Source organism: Harpia harpyja, chromosome 7, assembly GCF_026419915.1.
Source record: "Harpia harpyja isolate bHarHar1 chromosome 7, bHarHar1 primary haplotype, whole genome shotgun sequence".
Classification (NCBI taxonomy): domain Eukaryota; kingdom Metazoa; phylum Chordata; class Aves; order Accipitriformes; family Accipitridae; genus Harpia; species Harpia harpyja.
Window position 1 is genome coordinate 5,378,354 of NC_068946.1, and position 25,308 is coordinate 5,403,661.

The 25,308-nt window shown below is 44.4% G+C and overlaps 2 protein-coding genes across 13 annotated transcripts in view; both read left to right on the plus strand.

Moving 5' to 3' along the window:
- TMEM201 (transmembrane protein 201) overlaps positions 1-19,377 on the plus strand; it is a 35,375-nt gene extending 15,998 nt beyond the window's left edge. For 6 of the 12 annotated variants that reach the window (XM_052793273.1, XM_052793272.1, XM_052793274.1 and 3 more), the window contains 6 exons: positions 30-233; positions 10,769-10,986; positions 12,659-12,730; positions 13,611-13,901; positions 14,402-14,533; positions 15,028-19,377. In XM_052793273.1, coding sequence (XP_052649233.1) covers positions 30-233; positions 10,769-10,986; positions 12,659-12,730; positions 13,611-13,901; positions 14,402-14,533; positions 15,028-15,125 — 1,015 coding nt within the window. In that variant the 3' untranslated portion in view covers positions 15,126-19,377. Of the gene's footprint in view, positions 1-29; positions 234-8,496; positions 10,987-12,658; positions 12,731-13,610; positions 13,902-14,401; positions 14,534-15,027 lie in introns of those variants that run through there. The other 6 variants (XR_008236080.1, XM_052793271.1, XM_052793278.1 and 3 more) reach the window with 6 other exon arrangements.
- Positions 19,378-22,031: 2,654 nt separating this feature from the next.
- LOC128144419 (forkhead box protein E3-like) lies at positions 22,032-23,013 on the plus strand. Its single transcript, XM_052793221.1, is given in 2 exon segments — positions 22,032-22,412; positions 22,414-23,013. Coding segments are annotated over 2 exon segments (705 nt in total). The 5' UTR covers positions 22,032-22,038; the 3' UTR covers positions 22,745-23,013.
- Positions 23,014-25,308: the final 2,295 nt, after the last annotated feature.

A 25,308-nucleotide genomic window follows, 5' to 3' on the forward strand; every position in this document is an offset into this window, starting at 1 on the left:
TCTTGTTTGGTTTCTTCTTGGCATTACAGGCTCCGGAGAATTGATGCGTTTGCTTCAGTCTTGTGGTTCGTAGTGATGAGTCTGCATTTAGCTGAGAGGTATCTGAAGATGGAAACACCCAACTGGCTAGACACAGCCAAATTTGGCACCACATCCTTGTGCTGCTTGGTAGGCTTCACCGCAGCAGTGGCCACGCGGAAATCTACGGGCCATCGGAGATACCGGCCCCGAAGGTCAGAGCCAGAGCAGTGACGCTGGGGGAAGGAGGAAAAAAAGCCTTGTGAACTCTTTGCGACTGGTGCTTTTCTCTCCTCTTTGTATTTTCCTTTCCTCTTTTTTTTTCTTTTTATTTTTTTAAAATTAGATAAGCAGTGAAGATCTTTTCTTCCTTTATATATTTTTTTTTATTATTATTATTTTTTTCCCATCCTTGCTTCCCACTGTGCTAGCTGCTTGGAGCATTTCCACTGCTGGTGCTAGCCATGGAAGCTACTCCTGCTGCCTCCATTCTCCTTTCCTTCTGAATCCTACGTCAGCAGTGCAAATATCCAACCTTCCCAAAGCCAGTTCTTCCAGCAGCTGCTTCACAAACTGCTCCATAAATGCAGCATCTTCCCCATTCTGCTCCTCCAGCCAAAGAGAATCTGGCTTCTCCTGTCCTTCCGGTTCTTCTCACTGCCTGTCCATCCTTAGCCAGTCACAGAGGAATCCTCTGCCTTGATCCTCCATGGGGCCCAGGCCACCTTCAGTTTTCTAATGGTGCTGGTCATTTTAATTTCGAACTGATGCGAACTTGCCTCTGGATTCCGAGTCCTCGTAATGTGTGCTGTAGTAACACTGCATGGTGTACAGGCATGCAAGGAGGGGACCACATGTAGTCCACAACCTAGTTCTTCTTGCCTTCCACTGCATAGCATCACTTAACTGCATGCTCTCTTACTCTGCCATTCTCCTATGACTTCTATTTCAAATGGAGAGGCGTCCTTAAGTGCTTTTGACTGGAACTTCAATAATTTATTTAAAAGGGTGCTTTAAAAGGTTATGTAGCTCAGGGTGTCTTGACTGAATATCTGAAAGTATTCAGCTGGTTTAGGCTAAATTTTCAAATCTGCCAGTGGCTGTTGCTTTCAATAACGGTTTTCTTTAGCTTTTTTACCCACCCACTCCCACCACCCCCCCCGAGGAGCACCTGTGTAAAAGCACAACTGGATAAAAATGCATATGTTCCTCCACCCCTGTAGCCTTAGCAAGAGAAGAAATAAGGGACTAACCACCTCATGCTATGGTATATGGTCAGCTTTCATTGTACATCACTACTTATTTAGTCAATGTTTTCCTTATCGTTGAGAACACAGATTAGGAGGATGTGCTACAGGAAGGGGTGGGAGCCTCTGCTGGGGGACTGCATGGCAATAGAGATGGATTTTTCTTGTTACTTGCTGGGGGTACTTTTGAAGTCTGGCATTGGTGCTATTGCTGCTGAAGAAAGGGGTCTGGAAATGGTGACTTTGATTTGAGCGCCTGGCAGTCCTCTGCTGAAATCTGGGATGACTGGATGTTACTGTGTGGGGAGGAAGGAGCTTTCAGCTGCTTGGGTTTTTGTAGGATTAACTTGTTGGGGCCTCTTAGGATAAGCAGTCTGATAGCCTGCACTGTTTTTTGCAAGGCACTCCACCAAGTTTCTCATCTGGATTTGGGCCTTTCGAGAGGAAATAGCATTGTTACAGAAGATGTGCTATTTTCTTCTGTTCAGAATAGTGCAATGGAACTTGCCACGCTAATAGTCTGATATAAGTTAATTGGATGTCTTGATTTTCCTATGTATAAACTCTAAAATAATCAGAATGGAGATCTCACTATGAAGTATCTGCATCTCCTGCTGAAAGATTCAGATGCTACTGGATGCTGCAGATGCTGGTGAAATTATAGAAGCTTTTTTTTAAAGAAAACAAAAGAGATTTCATAGATTTTCATAGTTACTGTTCTTCATACCGGTATTCATTTTGAAAGCAGAAAGGTAACACTAACAAAAGCTCTGCAGAGATTCGTTAACAATAAGCCAAGCTGAGCGTATCATGGGAAGGTACCGCTCCTGGCTGAAGGACCACGTGCCTGTAACTTAACAACTGACATGGGAAGGGGGGACACAAACCTGCTTCCCAGATGTGCTCTGCTGTGGAACTTTTTTCCGGTGCCTTCAGATAAATGCAATATCTACCTGCAAGCAAACAGAACACCTTTCTCCATTCTGGTGCTTGTACATGATGCTGCTCTGAGGGTTGTTTACTTATCCACAAAAGGAATCCAGTATCTGCAAAGTCTGGTTCCATTCTTCTGTGTTGCATTGTTTATCAATTCTGACCCCAAAGGTTTCTCTTCCAGTTCACAGTCCTGGATTGTTTCTTGTGCCAGTCTCAGACTTTCAAAATGCTAAATAATAACAATTATGTCCCATTTTCCCCTATGATACTTAATTGAATTTAGAGAATTGTTTCAAAGTAAATACTACAAGAAGCCACATGACTTCATCAAAACAGGAAAAAAGGCCAACAGAAGTGTGCAGGGTCCTCAGTGCTGGGTTAGACTTTCACAATCACTCTGGTGCCTCTTTCCTACTGTCCGTTAGGAGATTTAGTAGGAAATGTTCCTTAAAAATCCAGTCGTCTTTCTGTACCTGTCAGCCTGTTGGAGCAGGGAGCAATGTTAAGGCAGACAGTAGTAAGCTGATGAAAGGACAGGAAGTGGCAGGGGATGAAAAAAAGGGGGGACGATTTTGTGTACGGATGTGCTATCACTGTCTACTCAGCTTTCCTTTCAGTGCAGTGATCGCTATAATGTTTTCACCCCTGGAAAACTCCCCACTGCAGCAGCCCTTCCAACACCATTGTTCTGCAGCCCATCTGCTGTTAACAGTGAGGTGAAGAAAGCCACGTAATGAAATGGACACTGGAACCAAATCCAGTGCCAGCTCTACCATTCTCTAAACAAGCTGCATAGAAGACCCAGGAAACTTGAGCTATTATGTCCATTAAGTGAAATAAGACAGCTAGACTTTTTTTTTCTTCCTCCCCCCTTCCTGCTTCAGTACTTTCAAGTTTTCCCCATAAAGTTAAATATAGGAAAAGACTGATGTTTCTATTTAGCTGTGATTGTCTTCTGCACTTACTTATAGAATTTGGACTGAAAGTTCCTGCTGGCTTCTAGCACACGAGCTTGCAGCCGCCTGGTGTGGCAGAGGTGAGCAGTTCCTCTTGCTGCTCAGCTGTCAAGTATGTCCCAGTGATGGGAGGAATCTTGTGTTTAGAAGGATATATTGAGACCACTAGAAGGAGGAGGGGTGTGAGCAGCTGACAAACTGTTAAAATGTGTGGGGATGGTCATGGTAATGTCATGCCTGATTTCTAATGGCAATATCCTTTTAATAAGAATAAAATTAATTTGTCCAAATTTTCTTGCGCAGTAGCCAGGAAACTCTAAGTGACAGCCTCTAAAGATGCTTGTCAGCCTCTTCAGATGTTTTGCTTTCAGGAGCTGAAAGTCAAGGCTGTATTAAATTTCACTTTGTCCTATTTCATGTGGCCTCCTATCTCTTCTGAACAGCTGTTTTCCTCCCTTCTTTTTAGCAGCACTTTTTTTGTTTTTTTTTTTTCTTTCTTTCTTTCAATTTAAACAGGTCCCATCTTTGAGCCCCCTGGGGTCTGGTGGCTTTTATGATGTTTTGCTGTTAAGTGTTACGTTGTTTTCCTGTGCCTGATCTTTTCTTTTAATCTCTGGTCTTTTTTCCTGTGCAGTACTGTGATGGGATGGGGAGGACGCACACTAGATATGAGGAACAGGCAGTTGGTAGAAGTGTGGGAAGGAGTGGGGTTTACACTGTGAAGCCTGAATAATACTGTTAAGAAATACTTAGCTCTGTTTGCACAGCAAGTGCAAATCTATTCTGAGTTTTAAATCTTTTCATCTGGGAGATAATGTTAAGTGCAATTGACATGCAAGCAAGAAATCCATTTGTCTTCACTTTATGCAGATTAATACACATGAAGTATATTTACAAGTTGCACTAATTCTGTATGTCAGAACATCAGAAAGCTACTTCGGTTTACAGCCAAGCTGTCCAACTGAAGCCCTGGTCTCTGCGGTGCTTTGTCCACAACTTACAATTCAAGAACTTTTGGACTCATAATTGGAAAAATTTCAATGGCAAAACAAAATAACGAAACACATATTGGAGCGTGGTTTAATTTTAATGCCAAAGAAGCTTTTGTCTTTGCTCAGGTGTCAGCTTATTTTCCCACTTCTTGGTGCCTCAGCATGTCTATGCTGCTGCTTCTAAAAGCAACAAAAAACCTCAGAGCCTCAAAAACAAACTTGCAGCAATTGAATTTTTGGTCTTTTGGAGACTCTGCTGCTGACAGTCTCCTCTCTTTCTGCTTTTCTCACATGCTTTTGCTGATGGTAAAGGATGATTGATCTTGCAGAGGAGAGGGAAGAAAGGAGGAGAAAGGTGTTTTTTTCCAGAGGTGGTGTGATTTATAAACTGCTAGCATTCGATCTGTACCAATTGTGTCTCCTTAGACAATTAGGCCTGAAGAAGATCAGTTATAAGTTAGCAGTATTTTACCGTTGATTGTTTCTGGAAAAAAAACTAGTTAAACCACCACTGCCTTTACTGAGACTGTTCCTGCAATACCTGATTTCAATGCCAAATAGACTGTTCTAAACACTATGCCGTGCTGTAGGTTCTGTATGGAAGGTGCTTTGCCAACTTCGCATTTTTTACCTGAGGTTCATTTAGGAAATAGCTCAGCAGTTAGATATGCTATCTGACTCTGCCTGGTTGCTTCCCCCACAGTGAGTCCAGCAGAAGGAAATGTATGCTTCCAGCTCAGGTATTTTGGTGCAAGTCCCACATCTGAGCACAGTGCCACCATCCTCGTGAAGCTGAGGTGCTATTTTGTATGACACATGGGTATACATTTCCTTCTGCTGAGGGGGATAATGGCTAACAAAGGGCTGGTAACTTACTAACCTGGCTGACACAAAAATAATCCAGAACCACTTGATCGGTGCTTTGAGCTTCTTGTTTTCACTTAGCTAGACTCTTATTTCAGGCCACAGAGGAACATGTAGTAACCTGTGGTCACCAGATGCGGCTTTGTTGCCTGAGGTTTCTCCCAGCCATGCAGGCCAGAGCATGCAAACACCTTAACTCAACAGTATTAGAGGATTTTAGCCCCAAAGCCTCTAATTTCAGGTGCTGCTTTTTTACACTGGCCGCGTGCTGGTGTCTGGACCAGAGGATAGTACTACAGAATGGAGCTCAGGTAACGAGGGATTGTTAGTGGGTTTGTGTGTCACTTGAAATCAAATCTGCTCCAGCCCGAAGTGGCTGACTCTGGTCTGCTCTCACAGTGGCCGTGGCTCATCTGCCAACTCAAAAGCATTTCGTACCCTGCCCAGCAGAGTTGGGTGTATAAAGGGGCCAGTGTGAGTTCATTAAGTGCCTTTCCCTGGACAAGATTTTTGACAACACTGTTGCTCTGCTTCAGTGCAACTGATGCAGCTGCAACTTGGGACAGCATTGCCTGTATGTCTGCCAGGCCAGTGCTTTTGTCCTTCATTTGCTACCAGTGAGAGTGGCTGGGCGTAAGAGGATACTTGGGCTAAAATTTCTGAGCAACTCTGCAGACTATAGGGGGGTTGAGGGGGAACCCAGAGCTAGCAACCAAGTAAGCATCTCTGCTGCTGCTACTTCTGGTCTTTCTGAAGCCCTCACTGACATCACTGCATGCAAACTGACACCTTTGTGGCCCTTTACAATTCTAAATATGTTATACTTATATCCCATTCTTTCCTTTCTATTAACTCCTCCTTTCCTACATCTGTGCTTTGCATGCCCTAGTGAACTGAGCTTGGGTGTGTCAAAGGGTGAGGACAAGAGGGGAATATAAAAATGGTGTAGTGGTGTTTTATTTTGGCTTTATGAATATTTTTCAAGTACGCTGAAATTATGTGAAGTTAATAATCATGCTTAGATACTATAGAAAGTATGTATCGATGTATTGTGGACAAGTTATACTCTATAAAAATTAATATAATTAATAGCCAGATGATTGCTCCAGACTGACTCCGCTCATGACAGCAGGGAGCTGTGGTGTATGGCTTTGCTTTGGTTTTTAAAGAGATGCTTTTGAAATTGTGTGCTGTCACATATAACCTTGCTAGTTCGTTCCAGGTGTGCCATCACCTGCAAGTTCGCTTGGGGTCTCTTTGAGCCACAGCAGATGCTTTCATATGAAAGGGGCAGTACTCAGTCCTGAAGTGTACCTTGAGTCATCCCCTGTAAAGACTCATTTTGGGACCAAAGCTATTGAGTACACAGGCAGGGAAGAGGTCCTATGAATACTTTCGTCATGCCAGCAAGTCTGGATTTTTGTAGACATGGGATGTGCATACACACCCCCCCCCCACACCTTTGTGCCACCAGCTAGGAGGGAAAGCAAAATTGATGCCAAACGTCTGTCTGTACTCTAGAAGGTATTAGTGCAGGACCTGGCAGCTGGAGCATTTTCAGCTCTAATTCAACCCTCCTTTTTCATCCAAAGCAGGGCAACATGTAGGAGAAAATTCTTAGTCTTGGCAGCTAAAGTTTCTAGTTCTCTAAGTCACGTACCAAAATCTTAATGTGTCTGAGACCTGTGCCCTTTTTTAGCATTATTCTCCCCTCTCCCTGTGCCTGTTTTTTATTCACTATATTGCTCTCCACTCCTGATTCTGCCAACTTGACCGGAGGTGCAGGTTATGGCACTGACTGATGTGATGCAGCAGACCAGACGAGTGACTGTATGTCAGCTCACAGAAACTTGCTTATCTCGCACCCAGCAGTAAGGCAATAGTGAGCTGCTGCTGCAGTCTCCATGCTGCCTGGAGAAAATGGTGCAGTTGTACATGGATAACTCATAGGTAAATTATGATGGGATCTTAAGTCCAGAGGAAACGTTTTGTCCCATGACTGATATGTGGTTCCCTGGCTGCCTCCAGGCAGGTGAACCTAGGCACATACAGCAAGCTGCCTGACGGTGACTGCATCTAACCTTCTTACTTCACGTACTGAATTATCTGATAGTAGGAGTGGGTCCATCTACAGCCCTGTAGTCTGACCTGACCCATGCTCTCCCATGTCTCTCTCTATCCCAGGGGTGATGCAGCATCTCTGTTTAAAATGTGAATTAAAAAGGCACACATATACGGTGTTGTCTTTGGATAAGAGGGAGGTATTGGGACAGAGGAGGGGAGGCTCTGCTGGCAGGAGGTGTTTCTTCAGGACAGTGTACAGTCCCGTACCATGTAATACTCTTCTTTAAGCTACTTATTTATTTTTAAAGTATCTGTGTAGCAGAGTTGTGCCCAACTGTCTAGTAATGCTGTGATCATTGTAAACACTAATTAAGGTACCCAATTTTTGATGTTCACAATACCAAGTTCTGAAATAAACGGCTTCCGGGCCCTGACTATTTCCACAAACTGTCTGACTCCAGAGCCTTTTCTTTTTTCTTTTTTTTTTTTTTTTCTTTTTTTCCCTCCCTTCTTCTTCCTTTTTTGGTTACTTTTTCACTGTTACCAGAACAACTGTTATCACATGCACAAATGGCTTGGAGCAGTGCAGTAGTCTGAGAGCAAAGATGCAGCTGCACTGCTCCATTCCAGGGCTGTGATGTGGCTGCTTCCTGCCTTATGATCCCCTTGATGTCACCTCTTTTCATCTGCTTCTGAAAGAAGCTTTAGTTCAGCTGACCATTCTCAGGCATGAAATGCATTCCCGTGGCAGCACCCCTGCTTTTTAGCAGCATCTAGCCCTCTTGACGTGACAGTGGCAAACACTAAAGAGAAGAACACATAGAAAAGGAGCAGGTTTTTGCACATGTTGCAGGAATTTACTTTGTTCAGAGCAGATCAATATTTAAGCCATTCTTTGATCAGCACTCAATCCTAAGGCATTAATATGCTATGCTTAAAATTCTTCAGCTCCTCTTTGCTACCCAGAAAAATTCCTTTTCTGGATGGTGCAAGACAAATGATTCATCAGGTGCCCAGAGGATCTGACTGCACTAACTTGGTGAGGTTGAGAAGTGGGGCTGTTAAGCAGCAGAGCCCATGGAAGTCTGATCCAAAAAGTTACAAGAGATTGTGGTTATGTGTGATAAATGATTGTAGTATCTTCCAGCCCGTTAAGTGAAAAACTGCTGAAAGCCAATAAGCCAGATAAGTAGTTTTCCACTGCAGCAAGGAGCTGTGTAAAGTTGGTTCCTTTAGCCCAAAGTACAAAAGGTGCAAAGTTAGGAAAAAAGAGGTATGTTGTTCACAGGCAATGCTCCGATTTGGCCCTTCACAGACAAGGCACAGGGAGTGGTAGGTATCACTCTTTCTGTTATGATTCATATCATAGTCCTGAGCTGCACTTTTAATTCCCTTTCCCATTTGTTTTCTCTTACAAAGCTGAGATGGACATTTATATCTGCTATTTACATCTGTATGTGTGGTGGGGCAAATGTGTGTATGTATGTGCACTAAAGGACTCTGCACATTTGCGAAGCATGACACCATTCCCAGGTCCTCTGGAACCTGAAGAGGTTGGGCAGTTTCTACTGCAAGACTGACAAGTTCCTTGCTGCTGTTAAAGGCATGTGCTGCTTGCAAGCACCAGGAAGCTGGTTGGCTCAGAGGTTGTTCAGCCTGATTAAGCTGGTCGGGATTGTTGATGTCTGCCTCGTACTAGCAGATAAGTAGTTTTACAAGATATTTTCAATTGTCATCTTAACTCTAAACTCCTTCTTCTGGACATGCTAGCACCGCATAATATTGCTGCATTGCCTCTTTAATCTCCAAGAGAGAATGGCACACACATAAATCATCTCACAGTGCAAGACTGAGATACGTATATTCCTTCACGCTCTGATTTACTATTGGCTTTCCTCTGACAGAAGAAAAGCCACGTTGCTGCTCTCATCTGTCTCTGTTTTCATCAGAAGTGAGATTAAACCTCCAAATGTTGCAGCTTGATTGTATGCTGCAAAGTCTGACATCTCAGTTTTAAAATATATACACTTCATACTTTGTTAGTACTTCATCATGACTTATTTGACAAGTGTATTACCTGTTTCTAACTAAACAAAAGTCTTACAGGAGATCCTTGAGAGATCTTGTTCATATTCTAGACTTTCCTTCATCTATTCTATTCACTTGTTAAAAATAATACAAATTTCCTATACTTTCAACATTGCAACCTTCTTAGAATGCTCATTTTGGTGGCATGAGGACACAAGTGAGACTCCAAAGCTGACTCTTTATTTCTGATGCAGTGTAGTCAACTAAACCGTACACATAGACTAAGATCAGTACGTGATTGCAAGGAGAAATAGAAAGATGGTAAAAATAGGAGTAAGTTTTTGACAGATTGTTCATTTTAGGTTGACTTTTAAATTTGAAACCACTGCAACAGTAGCTGATGAAATGGGGTTACTGGAAATTGATTGCATAGTTTATTTGCATATAGTGATTGCGTGTGAAATACTGTGGCAGTACTAGCTGCAAAAACTGTTTAAAATACAAAGTCCTCTCATACAGTTATTTTAGCAGTGGAACAGAAGTCAGTTATGCCTGTAGTACTTAAAAATCAAGCTAACTGGTACAGGTACCCTTAGTATGTTTTGTCTGTTATCTCTTGTCTTCTGTTCTCAAGTTGGACACGCTGTTCTACAGCTCCCCTCTTTCACTTGGAAAGAACCCATTGAAAACAACTCACAGACCTAGAAATACAATTGCCATTATTATTGGCAATTTAAATTTTTTCCAGGCACTGTAATAAGAGATTGTTTTTTATGCACTAGAAGCAAGACACTTCCTGGAGTGTATGCTACAGGAGCACAGTTGCCTCTGAATCGCTACGCTAGTACATATTTGTGGCTAATTATGATATGCAGAGAAAGGAAAATGTAACGGTTTAGGCCTCAATTTAGGATTGGAAAACCCAGGTTTGTATCTCTGTTCTATCAGGATTTTTATGTGACCCTTGGCAAGTCACTCAGCTGCTTTTTGCTTCTTTTTCCCATCTGTAAAATGAGGGTAGTGAGTCTTCATTACCTCACAGAAATATAATAAAGGCAAATGTATTAAAGATGTTTGAATGTTAGTTTTAAAACAGAGCTTTTGTGCCTAAGTCTTTATCTAGGTACCCATAAAAATACTTTTCTCTATACTGGCATCTGAGGTAAGATGTTGATTCTGATTTCTAAAGACAAAAAGCTAGTAGATAACTACTTGCTTCCCACAGTTATGACACTTCTAAGCATGTTGTTTGCATGTGCACATAACAAACATAAAATGTACTCTATTGTTGGTCCTATGTGTATCTGGACTTTGTAAACCATTCTGGTGGTCTCTAGGTAATTTTCTCATTCAGGGAGAGAACCAAGGTACTATGTCTATTTGCACTTGAGTTCCTGAACCGTTCCACCATTTTTTCCACCCTGTATTGTCGGACAGGTTGGTGCACAATAATTTAAGTAAGGTTGAGCAGTTCTTCCTTTTGCAGTTTCAAAGGTGTAGGAACATTCCCGTAAACTCTTAAGCATTCTGCATCTTTCAGTCCTGCACTGAAAAATTAGTACAAACCTGATAACAAAGAAAGTGTTCATGCAAGAAGTACAACTGAGAGAGGGAGTTACTGGAATGTACTCATTGCTAAATGTCTGTCGTGTGTCATTTGCAGGTACCTTTCTGGGGATTCGATAACTCTCTTTCCCAGCGGCACTGGGACTGGCTTCCCTTCGCCTGCCACATCTCTCTTTGTCCCAACACCACCCAGTATTCTCCAGCTGACAAACCAACAGCTCTTCAGATCCCCACGCAGAACTTCTTCTTCCTCTCTTCCTGGTCGTCTCAACAGGGCACTCTCACTGGGTACCATCCCCTCCTTGGCCAGAGCAGGTAAGTGTGCCTGAAACTTTCTGGCCCAGTGGAAGTGACAGTGGAGTGGTACAATGCTTCAGAAGAAAATGGACTGTGAAGTATCCACATGTTGTAGTCCTGTTTAGGGATTGCTGCTCCTGTGGCACAGAGGAGTATCCAGCATTGGTAATCAGTTTTTTGACATTAAGAAATTATGCACCATACCATTGCTGTCTTGGTGAAACAAAAGTCTCACTGAGTGCTTGCCTGCTGTGGGTTTACTGAAATCCAGAGGCTTTTCCAGGCATTCGTGGCAGTATGGCACAAGCTACAAGGCTCTGTGTGGGAGAGAGACAGAAGGAGCAGTTAGACATGGGAATGGAGAAGGGCAGCTTTTGGACGTGATTGGGAGCATTAGGATAACTGATCTGGCAAGGGCGATCGCTCCCTTCCTTCTAGCTGCTTTGTGTTGTTTGCTTTTCTTGCTACAGCTGAAGGGAGCAGAGCTGAAGGCAGGCTCTTCCGTAAGTCTGGATTTGATATGCATTAGCACAACTATTGAAGCTGCTTTAGAGACCCTGTTTCCTCTTGGTTTTAAGGGCTCTCTGCAATCTAGGGAAGATTTATAGACCTAAGGAAAGACTGTCTCCCAGTAACTCAGTAAGCCCTCAGTTTTTCTGTGCTTGAAACTAACAGATAACGTTCAAATGCTATTTGCCATTTCAAATAAATGCTAATAGCTAAATGCTATTTCAGTTCTCCATCCAAGGAAAATTAAGCTTTCCCGTGTCACTAACTGATTACCAGAAGGTCAGAGACCAAAATGTGGCAGTTTCTAGGATAACACTGCAGCAGAGAGAGCAGTCTTGCAGGGATTTTTTAGTTGATTTGACATTTCTGTAGTTCATGCTGCCAGCAGTTTTGCCAGATCCACTAAGAGCAAGAGAAAGACCAGCCATGCAAACCTTTCAGCGGCATGGCAGCTTTTGGCACAGCCTTCACCTTCCCAGTTACCTAACTGCCACTGGAAGGGCAGGTGCAAATGCACCAAATGCCTGGGATTCCCCCTGCGTGCTAAACCACCCTTGTGAGGTCTGTGCTTTCTTTTGCTAAGGTGCAAAGCCAGACAGACTGGAGAGAGCATGCTGTTGGGGCCGAATATTTTTTGCAAACAGCAAGGTTTTCAGCTTCCAAAGCTGTTTGCCTCGATGTAAATCAAATACCTAAGAAAAATAATCGATTTAAGCTCTTGATATTTCATTTGTAGCACTTCTTTTTCCTGACTTCAGTACTTTTCGTTGTTTTGGTTTTTTTTTTTTTTTTTTTTGCTGCCTCATTATTATGGCTACCGTGCCTGACAGCTAGATGGGAATTCATCTCACGCTATGATCTACCCTAAAGGCTCTTTTCATGAGAAAAGGATGCAACCATATCATCACCTTCTTCCTTTTAAAGTAGAGGCAAGCCAGGCTGTGATACAGTCACAGGGCTGGTTTTGGAGCCTGCTGGACAGATCTGCTGCAGCTGGGAAAAGTGGATTATTCTGACGCTGGCACATAGCCTGCCCAGGAAAACAGACATTTTCCCTGCCTACATTTACCACCCATCACCTTCTGAGATTGATGACAAGATGATGCAGTTACATTTCTGAAGGATAGGCTTCCAGTAGCTGAGCCAGCTGGGTTCAAACTGTTTCATTTTTGCTTTTTAGATTCTGGCTACTTGTTCAGCGGAAGTCGACCAGCGTCACAGTCATCTCAGTCCAAGGAATCTCCTACATCAGGTAATGCACTAGGCCTTCCAGAGCAAATGTCTTTGCAGGATTTGCAGTGAGTGTGTTGAAACACATGATGCAAGTTTAATTCTTTCCTACCTGCTCACATCCCAGTGAAAATGTCAGTTTTGCTGTTAGAAATGCTGCAGAGAGAGTTCCAACTAAGAGTGGGATTGTATTAAAATAAGGTGCTGTATATGTTGGATGTCCGTTTCCCTGGAAGAGCTCACAGTGAAATCAGTGAGACGAACCAAGGATCCCTTCCCTGCTCTACAGCTGACTTGAGACTGCTTTGTTAGGAGACTTCAAACTGTTCCTAGGGCAGCTCTTTTGTTTCACTTTCCTTCCCCAGCCCAAGGAACTGCTAGTTTGGCTACCCTGTCTGCTCTGCCCTTTTGGTCCCATGTCCTCCAGTGACCTGTCTGTTGTCCTCCTGACCCCAGACGGATCCTTTGGCTGTTTGTGCTACTTAAGTGTTTGCTGCGGGAAATGCAGTCACAGCCTGGGCTAATGCCATTGTGCGGACCTCCTCGCATCCTGATAAACTTTCCCAACAGCCTTTAAAGGACATGCCAGAACAGTTAATTTACCTGCAAAACAGCATGTGTAATGCAGGCTCTCCTGAATGGACACAACTGAGCAGAGAAAAAGCTCACCCGGCTCCTGATAAACCCTAGTCTAAGTCATTCCTGAGTGTACCAAAATGCATGTGGAATTTCTCCATGTTTTCCAGTGGGGGAGCTGGAATGAATAAAGACTTCTAGTACAAGATATGTTGGATATTTGCAATTCCAATTTCCTTTTCTTGTAGAATTGTTAAAGAAAACTGTGCCTATTGTATCGGGATTATAATCTCACTGTGTTCTCTTTGGGGATGTTTCCATTTCAGAGCACTTCTCCGTGCTGTCAGGCAGCTGTGCTCCCTCCCGCATCCCCTCTCCAGCACCATCGGTGGCTGGCTCTGTGACTTCCAGCTCAGGTTCCTTGCGGTACCGCCGGCCACTCATCAGCCCTGCCCGCCTGAACCTGAAAGGACAGAAGCTGCTGCTTTTCCCATCTCAGAATGAGGCTCTGCTCACCCCAACTAGCTCAGAGGAGCACACCCACTCAGACAGCAACATCTTTGCCACCGAGATGTCCTCCTTTCCAAAGAAGAAACTCAGTGAGTGGGGAATGCATGGTATGCTGGCAGCCTGCTGCACTCCTGGAGATGCATTTGTAGAAAGGAGTTGGCTTGCAAGCAAAGCCACACGTCATCTAGGCCACACAATAGGTGGGGAACCTTCAGGAAAAACCCAGGTGGTGATGACTGGTGGGCTATTAAAGCTCCCTTAAGAATCCACTGGCCTGGAGAGCCTCTTGTCTGCCAAAACACATGTCCTTTTCTCACTTAGTGGTGTCCTAGGGATACTACTGCCACTGCCTTCGCCCTTGTTTGGATAGCTCCTTTAACCACGGATGTGGTGATGCTGATATGGACAGTGTATGAGACAAACATGCAGGCAACTTCTGCTGCACAGCAGTGACATTTGCCTTTTGTTTCCAGCTCCTGGCCTCAATACTTGCATGGTTTTACCAGGCAACCATTCGTTACTCATGTCTAGCTTTAGTCTAGTAACTTCTGCTACTTTTGGCTTCCACTGGTGCCTTCTGAATTTTGCCCTCTTTTTCTCCTTGCAGTTATGAGATCTGCTATGGAAGGAGGGAGTATTTGCAGTGATAATTCCATCAAAAAGGAGGATCACTCATCACACTCATCTACGTGTGTGGTGGACACAACTACCAAAGGGGAAGATTTGGCAGGCTGGAGAGGTAGGCGCAAGGCATGCGAGTGCTTTGTGTATGTGTGAGCATCTCTATGAGGGTAACTGAGATCTTTCCTGTGCTGTAGCAGTGATCTGATCTTGAGATCAAATAAGTAAGTAGTAGCAAAATGGATCTTCTGCCTGCTATTCTAAGACCTTAATAAGGCTATTCCTATTCTTTGGACTGTCTGACAAATACTGACAGAGTGCTAAACTGAGACGGAAGGAAAGGGGTGGGGATGCAGGTGTTGAGAAGAGCGATGAGAGGAATATATAGAATAGGAATAGAGAGAATAGAGAGAATATATAAATAGAACCAAAGAGAGCAGTGGAATCTTTCCTGATAGGAAAAGTTTTTCAGCAATTTCTGCTTATGGTGAAAATGCTGGGCAAAGAGAGAGAAAGAGCACAACGCATGTTCACTGTTATTTATCTCATCAATTCCTTAAAATCCCTTTCTACTGTTCCCTTTTTTCCTTTGTGTTGTCTTCTCCTACTAAGGTCATTTTGGTAACTCCGCTCTCCGAGGTCTGCTAGCCGTGAGTCTGACTCTCAATGCTGTCTTCACATCAGCCTATGTCTACCGGAGCCTGCGCTGATTTGTGCCAACACTCCCGTTCTTTCTGGTTCCACCTGCTTCTGAGGAGACGAGAAGAATTCAACCACGGCTTCATGTCTAATGGCCGTGCCATTGGTGCATGCTGTTTTTTAAAAAACTACTGTATGCTCAACTGTCATGACGAGGAACCCAGGTAGCTGCTGCCATCACTTCCAGGTAGAAGATATCACAAGATTGTCCCTGGAGGTGGCAGGCAGAATTCCCAAAAAGCTCCAGTTCAAAGCAAGAGGCCAGTCAAATGGCCCATGTGCTTTCTTTCAAAGGAACTGACCTGAGACACAAGCCTGAAAATGTGTAAGCTACGTTTTTAGGAACCTGTCCCCAGCTCTTCTTTCTGACATATTAACCTCGTGTTGGTGGTGCTGGTAAAATGAAGAGAATTAGAACAAAGGAGCTGGAGAAGAGGGGTGGCTTAGTAGCTGGTGCTGGGCTTTGGCTACTGTAACAGCATTCCCAGCCTCTTTGCCCAGTGGTTCCTCTTATCTCTTCCCTTTGGCACTCTCCTCTAAATTATCAGTGAATTTTCTTTAGTTGCCTTAAGCTTGCCTAAGCACATGGGTGACCTTGGCTGCTCTGTCATATTCTTGCATCTTATATGTCTGTGTGCTTCCACCTGGGCTGTGCCCTGAGGCCACTTTCACCAGCTGCCATTCTGGTCATGCTGGTTCTTAGAAACTGCTGTCTGTACATACCTCCAGCCAGCACTGTTGCTGTAGGCATGCACAAACCCCAGACAGACATCCTTTTGTGGTTTGATTTAGAAGGAGGAAGCCTGTGCTTTGCTTTACCCAGGAGGCATTCATTTTGTTACAGTTAATTCTGTAATAAGAAAGGATCCCTCTGTGATTTGCGCCACAGTCAAAGGGCTTCAGCTCACAACTCTGACTGCTGGTGTTTCCAGTGAAGCAGCAAGTGGCATAGCTTGTTCTTGCTGTAAGACGCACAAATCTATTCTATTAGAAGATAGCTGAGGAGCTGTGTGATTGTATACATTTATCCAAAAACCTGACGTCTCAATTTGATACTGGGATTTGCTAAGTAACCGTTTAAGAGATTTCTTACTTAGTTAAATGCCAAGGTGCTCTTGGCGAGAAATGCCAAACCTGCTTCTGGACAGTTCAGCCTTCCGGATAGATTCTTCTTTTCTAACCCAAAGGAAGTAGCCCTAGATTTTCAAAATCAGTTTGTAATTTTGGGTGAATCTTCAGCATTGCTTTGAATTCAGGGGCCATTTAGAGTATTGTGCTGAATATTCAAAATCATGTAGTTCATTTTAGGGAAAAAAAAAATATCGATGTTTATGTTTTGATTCTTAAATCCCAAGTGCAGAGAGAAAATTTACCAACGTGTCAAGGGTACTTGGTGAAAAGAGAGCCAACTGACATTAGCTATGTATTTCCTGAAGCAGGACTGACACTGTCAAGATTTTTTTTTTCTGTTGTCTCTTCCTTTGGGCTCCTTTACCTCAAACTTCTTTTCTCTTTCCTCTCCCTCACCCCATTGTCCTGTGTTTGCATCTTGACTTACAGTGTTACACTTACTGTGTCTTTTCCTCCCTTTCAGTTCTGCTGCTGTTCCCTCTGTTATAGTCTTGCATGTGCACAGAAACAAAGTGTATCTCTGCTGGTAATTCTCTGCTCTGAACCTGAAATTCACACCTTGGAGTGATGATCACCCTTCCTTTCAGTTCATTTTTTTTCTTGCACGTTTTAATTGAGTTCCTACCACAGCCTCACTTAGTACATCAAGTGAGCAATAGGCAGGCCCTAATCAGCATGCTATATGACAGATTAAATGGGGCTTTACTGCTGGTGATTCAAGCACTAAAAAAATTAAGTCTCTCTTTGTCTCTTCCATTTCTTCCTGCATTGTTTCGGCAGCCCACTTCCAGCCACTGCTCCCCATCCTCCCTTGTTAGCGAGGCCTGCTCATTGCCTACTCTGCATCTTAGAGGCAGAGGGCAGACCTCTGCCCACATGTCCTGATCTGAGAGACTGTGGAGATGTCATTCCCGACTCTGCATCTTTCTCTCAGCATCTTTAGAGTGTTGGCAAAGGGCTGCACAGCCGGCACCTCCTATACAAAGGCCTAGGTCCAGGATAGAGACCTGCAGCAGAAAGATGTGCTGCAGGTTGATGATTAATTCTTTTGTAACTTGCATGAATTGTTACTTGTAGCCAAACCAGACCCATAACTTTGCTGTTAAGAGATTTTTGTCCCTTTTATAGACTTCCGCAGGCTCACTTGAGCATGTGTATAGGCAAGATGCTAGCAGACCAACTTACAAGCTTCTATTTAGACCTCTGCTGTTTGAGTTTGATGGTGTCCTGGTGCAGTGTGTGACATCCCATTCATGGATCCTTGTCCTGACTTCCAGCATACCCGGGGGCCTCCTATGCAGAGACAAGCCTGCCAGAGAATACTGTGGGTTTGCTTGTCTTTATTATGCCAACAGATGTGCACTGTGACTTCACGTATGCAAACTTTCCACTTTCACCTCCCAGTCTGCGCTGAGTTTTACCATCGCGCTCACCTGGAGTCCAAGTTGGTCTCTGTCTCTACCAGATTGCAATACAGATTTTCTCCTCCTTTCCAGCAACCAAGGAGCTGCAGCCTCTCCACACACCTCTTCTTGTCCGTATTCCAGAACAGGAACACTTTAACGTGTCACACTGCACTTCTGAATCTGCTTGCTGAAACTGTTCTTGGAAGGGTATTTGGTGACCTTGTCCAAAGCAATATAAAGACTTTGGATTTTATTGCTGAAGAGGGAAGACAACCAACTTCTTCATTCTGGTGCTAGAACACTCTCCAGTGGTGCTTTCACGGTTGTGAAGCCTTCGCTTGAATAGTACACACGAGTATACGTGTGTATGTGTGTGCATGCATATGTATAAAAACATTTGGAGGGTTTCTTCATTTCAAAAGATCTGAGCCCATGTTTGTCTTTATATTGTTGGCCTTAATCTAGCTCTTAGATACTGTGTCTATCTTGCTGCTGTTTTCTATATGAAGCTGGTTTGGAGGAAACAAAAGATTATCTGGTCCCCCTGTAAAAATCTTTGTGACTGATGATGTTAATCTTCGTACAGTGTTGTTCAGGGGTGAGATTTTATTTTTCTAATATTTTTCCTACTGTAAAAGCTGTTGGAGTGTATGGAATGGAAAAGATCTTTACAAAATGGTCTGATAAGGATTTGAGCATTACTTAATAATACCAACAATTAAATGATCAGGTGGGATATAATATAAATGAGCTCCATTTCCGGACCTTTTCCATTACCTACCTTCCCCTGAAGATGCCCACGTACTTTTTCTTTGGATATGGGCTTGTTAGGCACGTTCTGAGACCTTACAGAGACTTTCAATGATTTTGCTGTTCCGAATTGGGAAGAATTTGGATTCTAGAGTCTGGTTCCAGTTCCGCAGTCTGGGTAGTTTGGCAGATGTGACAAATATTATGCACGTGTGACAAATATTATGCACATATCTATTTGATGGGATAGAGAGAATTGGTAGAACGAGCTGCTGATTTCTGAAGGTCGTCATATCTTTTTACATAAAATATTAGGCATGAAATTGGTCACTGTGGCAATGTGGAAAAAAACCTCATTGCTGGCATATGTAGGCCAGATTCACTGAATTTTAGGCTGTCTGCTCAAGCAACAAATGTGGCCTGTGAATGTTTTATTCCCACTCCTCCTTCTTGGGTGATGGGAACATCTGTAAAACACTGCTGAACTGACTGGGTTCCTTAAAACAGGGCAGCTGGAATCAACGGCTTGTGTTGCCTGTGGATGCTGCTATATTTTTTCTTCCAAGCACCATTCCTGGAAATAACTATGGTCTTAATCTCTCTCACAGACATTTGTTAGAAGGCTAGAAATGGCCAATTTGGCCAATACTTTTTTTCATTTTTTAAAAATATACATTGCATCCAGAAGTTATCATCGCTGTGTCCTGTGGTGGGAGTAAGGCACAGAGTACTTCTGGATGGAGTAGGTATCTAGAGAGGGCGAGGAGGACAATTTTGAGTCCTAAACCTTATTTCCTGTGAAAGAAATACTGTATGTCATGTGTGTAATACTTGTTTGGGGAGCTCTAACACTGTACAGTTTAGTTAAATGCCCTCCGAGGGAGGAGCAGCTGTTCCTCAGAGGTTTTTAGTTCATGCTTTGTGTTTGAAGAGGAATATTTTTCTTTAAAAAATAAAAAAAATGTTTAAGTTTTCACCTTAGTGTGTTTGTTTCTAGGGGAGCTGAATATTTTGGGGGGGAAAGGGAGACAGTATTTGTGCTTGTGTGTGGTCAAATCAACTTTGATCTCTTCACTCTTCTAAAGCTAGCAAGAGCTAAGAGAAAGCACAAAGCTTTGTGAGCTTCCCCGAAGCAAAGGAGAAGCTCATGACCATGATTTGGAAATGGAAGAAGTCCATTGTTATGCTCTGAAGGCTTTCCATCAATTAAAAGGGAAGCCACCTCCTGCCATTAACTGATGTTCTGAACTTCTCCCTGGATGCAGCTGCAGGGACCTTCCTGTCTTGACCTCCTGTAGGGTAGGGACTGTCATTTATGCACCTGTTTCCTTAGAACCCCGACCTCAGCTGATGGCTGCAGGGTCGCATGGTAGCACCAGCACTATTTTGTTTTGTCTGGATTTTCAGTACTTTGGTAGGCGGGGAGGAGGGGGTGTAAGGGAGGTACTGAATGCAGGTGCTTTGGTCCTGACCCAGTCGTCTTCCAAACGTGAGCACGTTGGCAAGAAAGCCAAGAGAATTATTTATATGGGTAAGGACTGAGCACATGTAAGGGATGTTTGGTGAAGCCCCAGAATTTGTCCCAAGATAAGCATGGTCACAGGGTGTCAGAGTGGTCCAGTTATATGCACACCTTAAGATTTGTGTTCATTTGGCACTTAAGGGATTTTTTCCTCTGTGAGATGGGGGCTGAGAGTCTCTCTGAGATTTTGGTTTATGCGTTATTTTATGACCTTTATGTTTTTAATGTAATGTAAATTAAGAGACAGGTGGCATAAGCTTTTAGACATAGGCTTTCTAAGCACAGGCTTCAAAGGCTGTAGTTTTCCTCCATTTATACTTTTATGACTTATGTTTTACTTTGTTAAAATGTGCTGCTGATGATATAGTAAAGGTCGAAAGATCACGAAAATGAGAATGAGCAAGAGGGAGCCATGAGCAATCACAAAACTTAATTAAATGTTTGATGAGTTTACGATCTTGCTGAGAAGGCACAAGCAGAGGCCTTGCTTGATAGATAGGGCTGGAAAAGATAGAACTCCTGCCTTTGTTCTCGTCCTTGTAGATAATTTAGCTTAAACTAGCCATATGGTTTTACATCACTAATGAAAACTTAGATAATAAGAGCACTAACAAGCATTTTTTTAGGGACTAACGAGCATTCTTCAGGAAAGGACATTTGCATATGCTAATAGTTTCCCGGAAAACTAATGAATACATGTACTTAACCTGCACAATTAGGCCTGACGGTGTGCACGGTAGGTGGAGCGATCCCCCGTGCACCCAGCGCTGCAATAAAGAATGCCTGCTTTCTAAAACTCCGAGATCGAGTCTTAGAGAGTTTCTGAACTGCCAATTTACGGTATCACTGACTTGTTTTAAGACCTGGCAGTGTATTCTGTCTTGTCTTTAAATACCTGGAGAAGTTCTGTGCATTGCTATGCAGGAAGGGATGCACTTAGACACTCTTCCTTTCTCCCCCTCTTTTTTCAGTGTTAGAGACCTGTTTGGTTCTGCAGTCTGGTTTTATTTTCAACAGTGGTCTGTTTACTTGCTTTTCCATTACACAGGGCTGGCAGGAGATCTAAACTGTGGTCATACAGGTGAGTCTTCCTGTGCTCCATCAAAGAGCTTCCTTCTGCTGTTGGCAGATTTGTTACAACCAGTAGGGATGCTTCATGCTTAATAATTTAAATATTTCCATCCACCCCACTGAAAGTTTTCTATTCAGAGAACTGTACAGTATTTTTAAAATATGAGACGTGATAGCATTGTTTGACCCACCACTTTCAAGCTACTGTCGGTAGTTTTTGTAAACTGAGAACAACAGCCTGATAGTCATCGATGTTTTCCTTCTGTTTCTTAGCTCTGTACAACTTTCGGAAAAAAGGAACTGATTCCTTCCAGACTAGTGAGTTGTGATTTTTTTCTAATTAAGGGTTGTTGTTGGGCTTTGGCTTTTTTTTTTTTAATTAATTAAGGGTGATCAAAGAAAGACTTTTCAAAGGAGGCCGTGTGTTTTAATTAAACTACTGGCATCGTGCCACCGATCGTTCTTTACATACGGATGTATGGTGAAGCATTGGGTGAACTGTAGTGCTCGCACAAACGCGACGCTGATAAAAATCAAGACCGCCGCAGCACGGAGCCCTGCTCCTCCGCCGTTCCCCCTCGGTACCTGCCGAGGATCTGCTAACAAACACTTCCCCTTTGCGGCCATGATGCCGGGGTACCAGCTGGGGGACGGTGATGGTCTGCGGTGCCTGAGTGCCGGATGCATTTGCATCTGTAATTAATAGGTGTGCAGCCGAGCACCTCATCTCACCGAAACGGTAAGAAGCGATACATTCCACTGGTCCTACCGCAGGTACTTTGCGCTGAACTTTGCCGGGGGATGCCCTCGCCCTCCGGAGCCGGCGGGCCCGCTCCCACCCGAAAGCCCGCACTCCCCACCCCCGCCCAGCCGGGCCGGGCGGGCATGCCGGCTCCGTCTTTCACCCTCTCCTCGTTATTTGGGTTTGCGAACCCAAAGCGCCGTCCCGACCCGCCCGCGACCCCAACCACCCCGGGGCGGGGGGACGGGACAAGGCGGGGAGAGGGTTTTAGAGCGGCGGCGGGGCCGGGGGAGCGCGGAGCCATGGGGGAGGCGGACCCCGGCGAGCCGGCGGCGGTGGACAGCCGGGGGGCTGCGGTGGAACCGCTGCAGAAACCGCCTTACTCCTACGTGGCGCTGATCGCCATGGCCATCCGGGCCAGCCCCGAGCAGCGGCTTCCCCTCAGCGGTATCTACGCCTACATCGCCGGGCGCTTCCCCTACTACCGCGGCGGTCCCAAGGGCTGGCAGAACAGCGTCCGCCACAACCTCAGCCTCAACCCCTGCTTCCGCCGCCTGCCCCGCCGCGCCGCTCCCCCCGCCGCTCCCCGCCGCGGCGGGGACTGGGTGCTGGATCCCGCCTTCCACGACATGTTCCCGGGGGGGGACTACCGCCGCCGCCGCCGCCCGCGCCGACAACCCCCCCCCCCCGCCGCCGCCGCCGCCGCCGCCTCCTCCCGCCGCGCCGCCCCCCCACTCCGCCGCCGCCGTTCCCTGGCTGGCTCCGCCGCCGCCTCCCGCCGGTTGCCCGCACGGTCCCTGCGCGGCGCTGGCGCTGCCGTTGCCCCGGGGATGCCGCTGCGGCGAGGTGGCCGGTTGGGGCCCCCCCGCCATCCTGGGACCGCCGCAGGGGCTGCCCGCCTGGCCGCTTGCCGGCGGCGCCGGGGCGAGGGCTGTTCTGCGCCCGGCGGACCTGGATCTCGGGATAAGCAGCGACCTGGGGGGGAAGGTGCCCTCCTCCTTTAAATAAAGCCCCCGACGTGAGATGCGGTGCCGCGGGACGGGGGCTGATCTGCTTGAGCAGAGCTTGTGTCGGCTGGCTGGGGGTGGGTGGGGGGTTCGGGGGTGTTTCTGCATCCCGGCTTGAGAAAGGGGCTTAAATAAATGCTCAGCTACTGGAAGTGCCTGGAGGAGGATTGCTCGGAGAAGTTCCCGTTGCTGTGACTGAGATGTGCCGCCTTGTTTCTCCGTGCTGTGAGGAGTGTGAATTGTGCTTCTGCACTGCTTTATCCGTTTGGATTGGGGGATTCGGGGGGGGAGGTTGTGATTTTGTTGTTTGAACCTTCAGGCAGGGCTGAAGGGGGGGCTGCGGAGCTTGAGCAAGCTGAATCGGTATCTTGCGTCTCCTCGAATCTGTCGTGTAGATGCTAGTCCTTGCAAAAGTGAAACTCGGTTCGTGCAGGGAAATTATTTTTTCAAGTGTCCTTAAACTCCTTTTGGAGCTTTTTTTTCAAGGTTTATGAAAAAGCAATATATGTATTTTTCCATTTGGGGGGGGAGGACGGACCAGCAAAAAAACGAAATACAAACCCCAAAGATCTTTGGAGTAATACTGGGAATCTTGTGGGTTTGTGTTTAAAGTGAATCTATATGGGGTTTTTCATACAGTGAAGAGTTATTTTATACTGTTGCTTGTTATATATGTTTATATATGTTCATTGTTAACAGGTCTCTTATAAATGATGATGCTATAATTACTATGTTCATTGTTAACATGTTTCTTATAGGTGATGATGCTATAATTACTATGTGAGGTCTTTTCCCCTTTTATTTCAGAGGGAGTAGTTTCTATGCTTTTCCCTCAGAATAAGGGTTCAGAGAGAAAATATGTTTCTAATAAAACTGTGCTTCAAGGGAGAGAAAAGTTCAAATGCTGTTATGTGAAGAGCAGCACTTGTTGTGTGTTATATTTTATGACTTGTTTAATAAATAGTACTTCCGAAAAGTTGTGGCTTCAGAAAGTACTTAAATTATTTTGATGCTTTCTTCATGATCCTTGAAAGAAGGTGCAACTTAAATCCACTTTTATAGTTGTTATTTTATACTTTACTTACAAAGTGATTCTAAATCTCATCTTTAAATTTTAGCAATATGATACAAACAATGCTGGAAATACTGTTAGATTTAGCTGGGGCAATAACTTTACAGTTGTTCTTACACGATGCCAACGTATTAAAGATACTGCAGTTTTATGATTTTTCAGGTTGCTTTTTGTTTTCCTTTTGTCTCATTTTTCATGTAGCTCCTGATAATCTTGAATGCTAAACCACTTGCTATACTTTGAAAAACTGTCTTTGCACTTTAGTTATAAAATCAGTTCAGTGCCCAAGGTGGAATCCAAGGACATAAAAATTGTTGCGTTTTGAAGCTGACGGTAAGTCTGTACGTAATGGAAACAAATTCTCCTAGGGTTTTTGTTTTAAATAACATATGGTTCTGTTCTGTTTTGGCAAAGTTTTTAAGTCCTTGCTGTGGTTTAGAGCATATGTGAACAGTACATGTATGTGAAACTACAGCTGCTGAATTTGGTGTATTGAGTTTGACCTCTGCACTCCCCTTAATTCCACTGTACGCAGAAAGGAAGAGTTTCAGAAAGTCTGACTTTCTTTGCGTGTGCCTCTCACAGGTTGTTTTATCAGCTAAGCACCATACGCAGGTTATTGAATCCGATGATGTTCCAGCTGATGTTTGTCTTTTCCGTAAAACAGACCTTAGGCTTCGGAGCTTGAAAGAGTAATAACTGCTTTCTTCTAAAGGACTCCCATTTTATTCTAAAATAATGAATGGAGGTGTGCATACGAAGAACAAATCCATTTTCCTGGGTAATCATTTTGGTTCAAATAGAATTGCCCTCAGGGCATGGTATGGCTGGTATTAGTACAAATAGACCCAGTATTTCTTCTTTTGATATTTCTTCTTCCTATTGCATTGTAGATAATGTGTAAATGTCCACAGTCACACGTGAAATTTATTGTGCACTCACGCATTAAGTAATTTTTTGCCCAGGTATTAAATAACTGTTCACTCATGCATAAACTAACTTTGCCCTCATGCACGAACTGGTTGTGTACTTACACATGAACTTTTAGCTCATGCATGGACTCATGCCTTCAGGCATAAACTAATTGCTTGTGTGTAAACTAATTGTGCTGTCCTGCTTTCAGAGTGTGGTGTAGCCAGTGTGTGTTAGTAAGATGGACCTGGACCCTGATAATGTTGTCTTTCTACTTGATTGTGTAGATAACTTGTGAAGAGTGAAAGTGTCTGCTTTTTTGTGGGGGTGTGCACTTTCATACATGGATCTCCAGAGCCAGAAGTAGAAAGAAATCAAGTCTTGGAGGAGACTTGCTCGGGGTTTTCTCTATGGCCTTGGCTGTAGTGCCACTGGGACAGGCACCCTCACCCACAGGCTCCATCACACCCCATCCCCACAAAGAACGGGATTTCCTGATTTTGTGTTTCCCAGGTAAACCTCCAGTGCACGGAGTCTCCTTAGAAACCCTGGGGTGGGTTGTGTCCCCAAGTGCCAGGTAG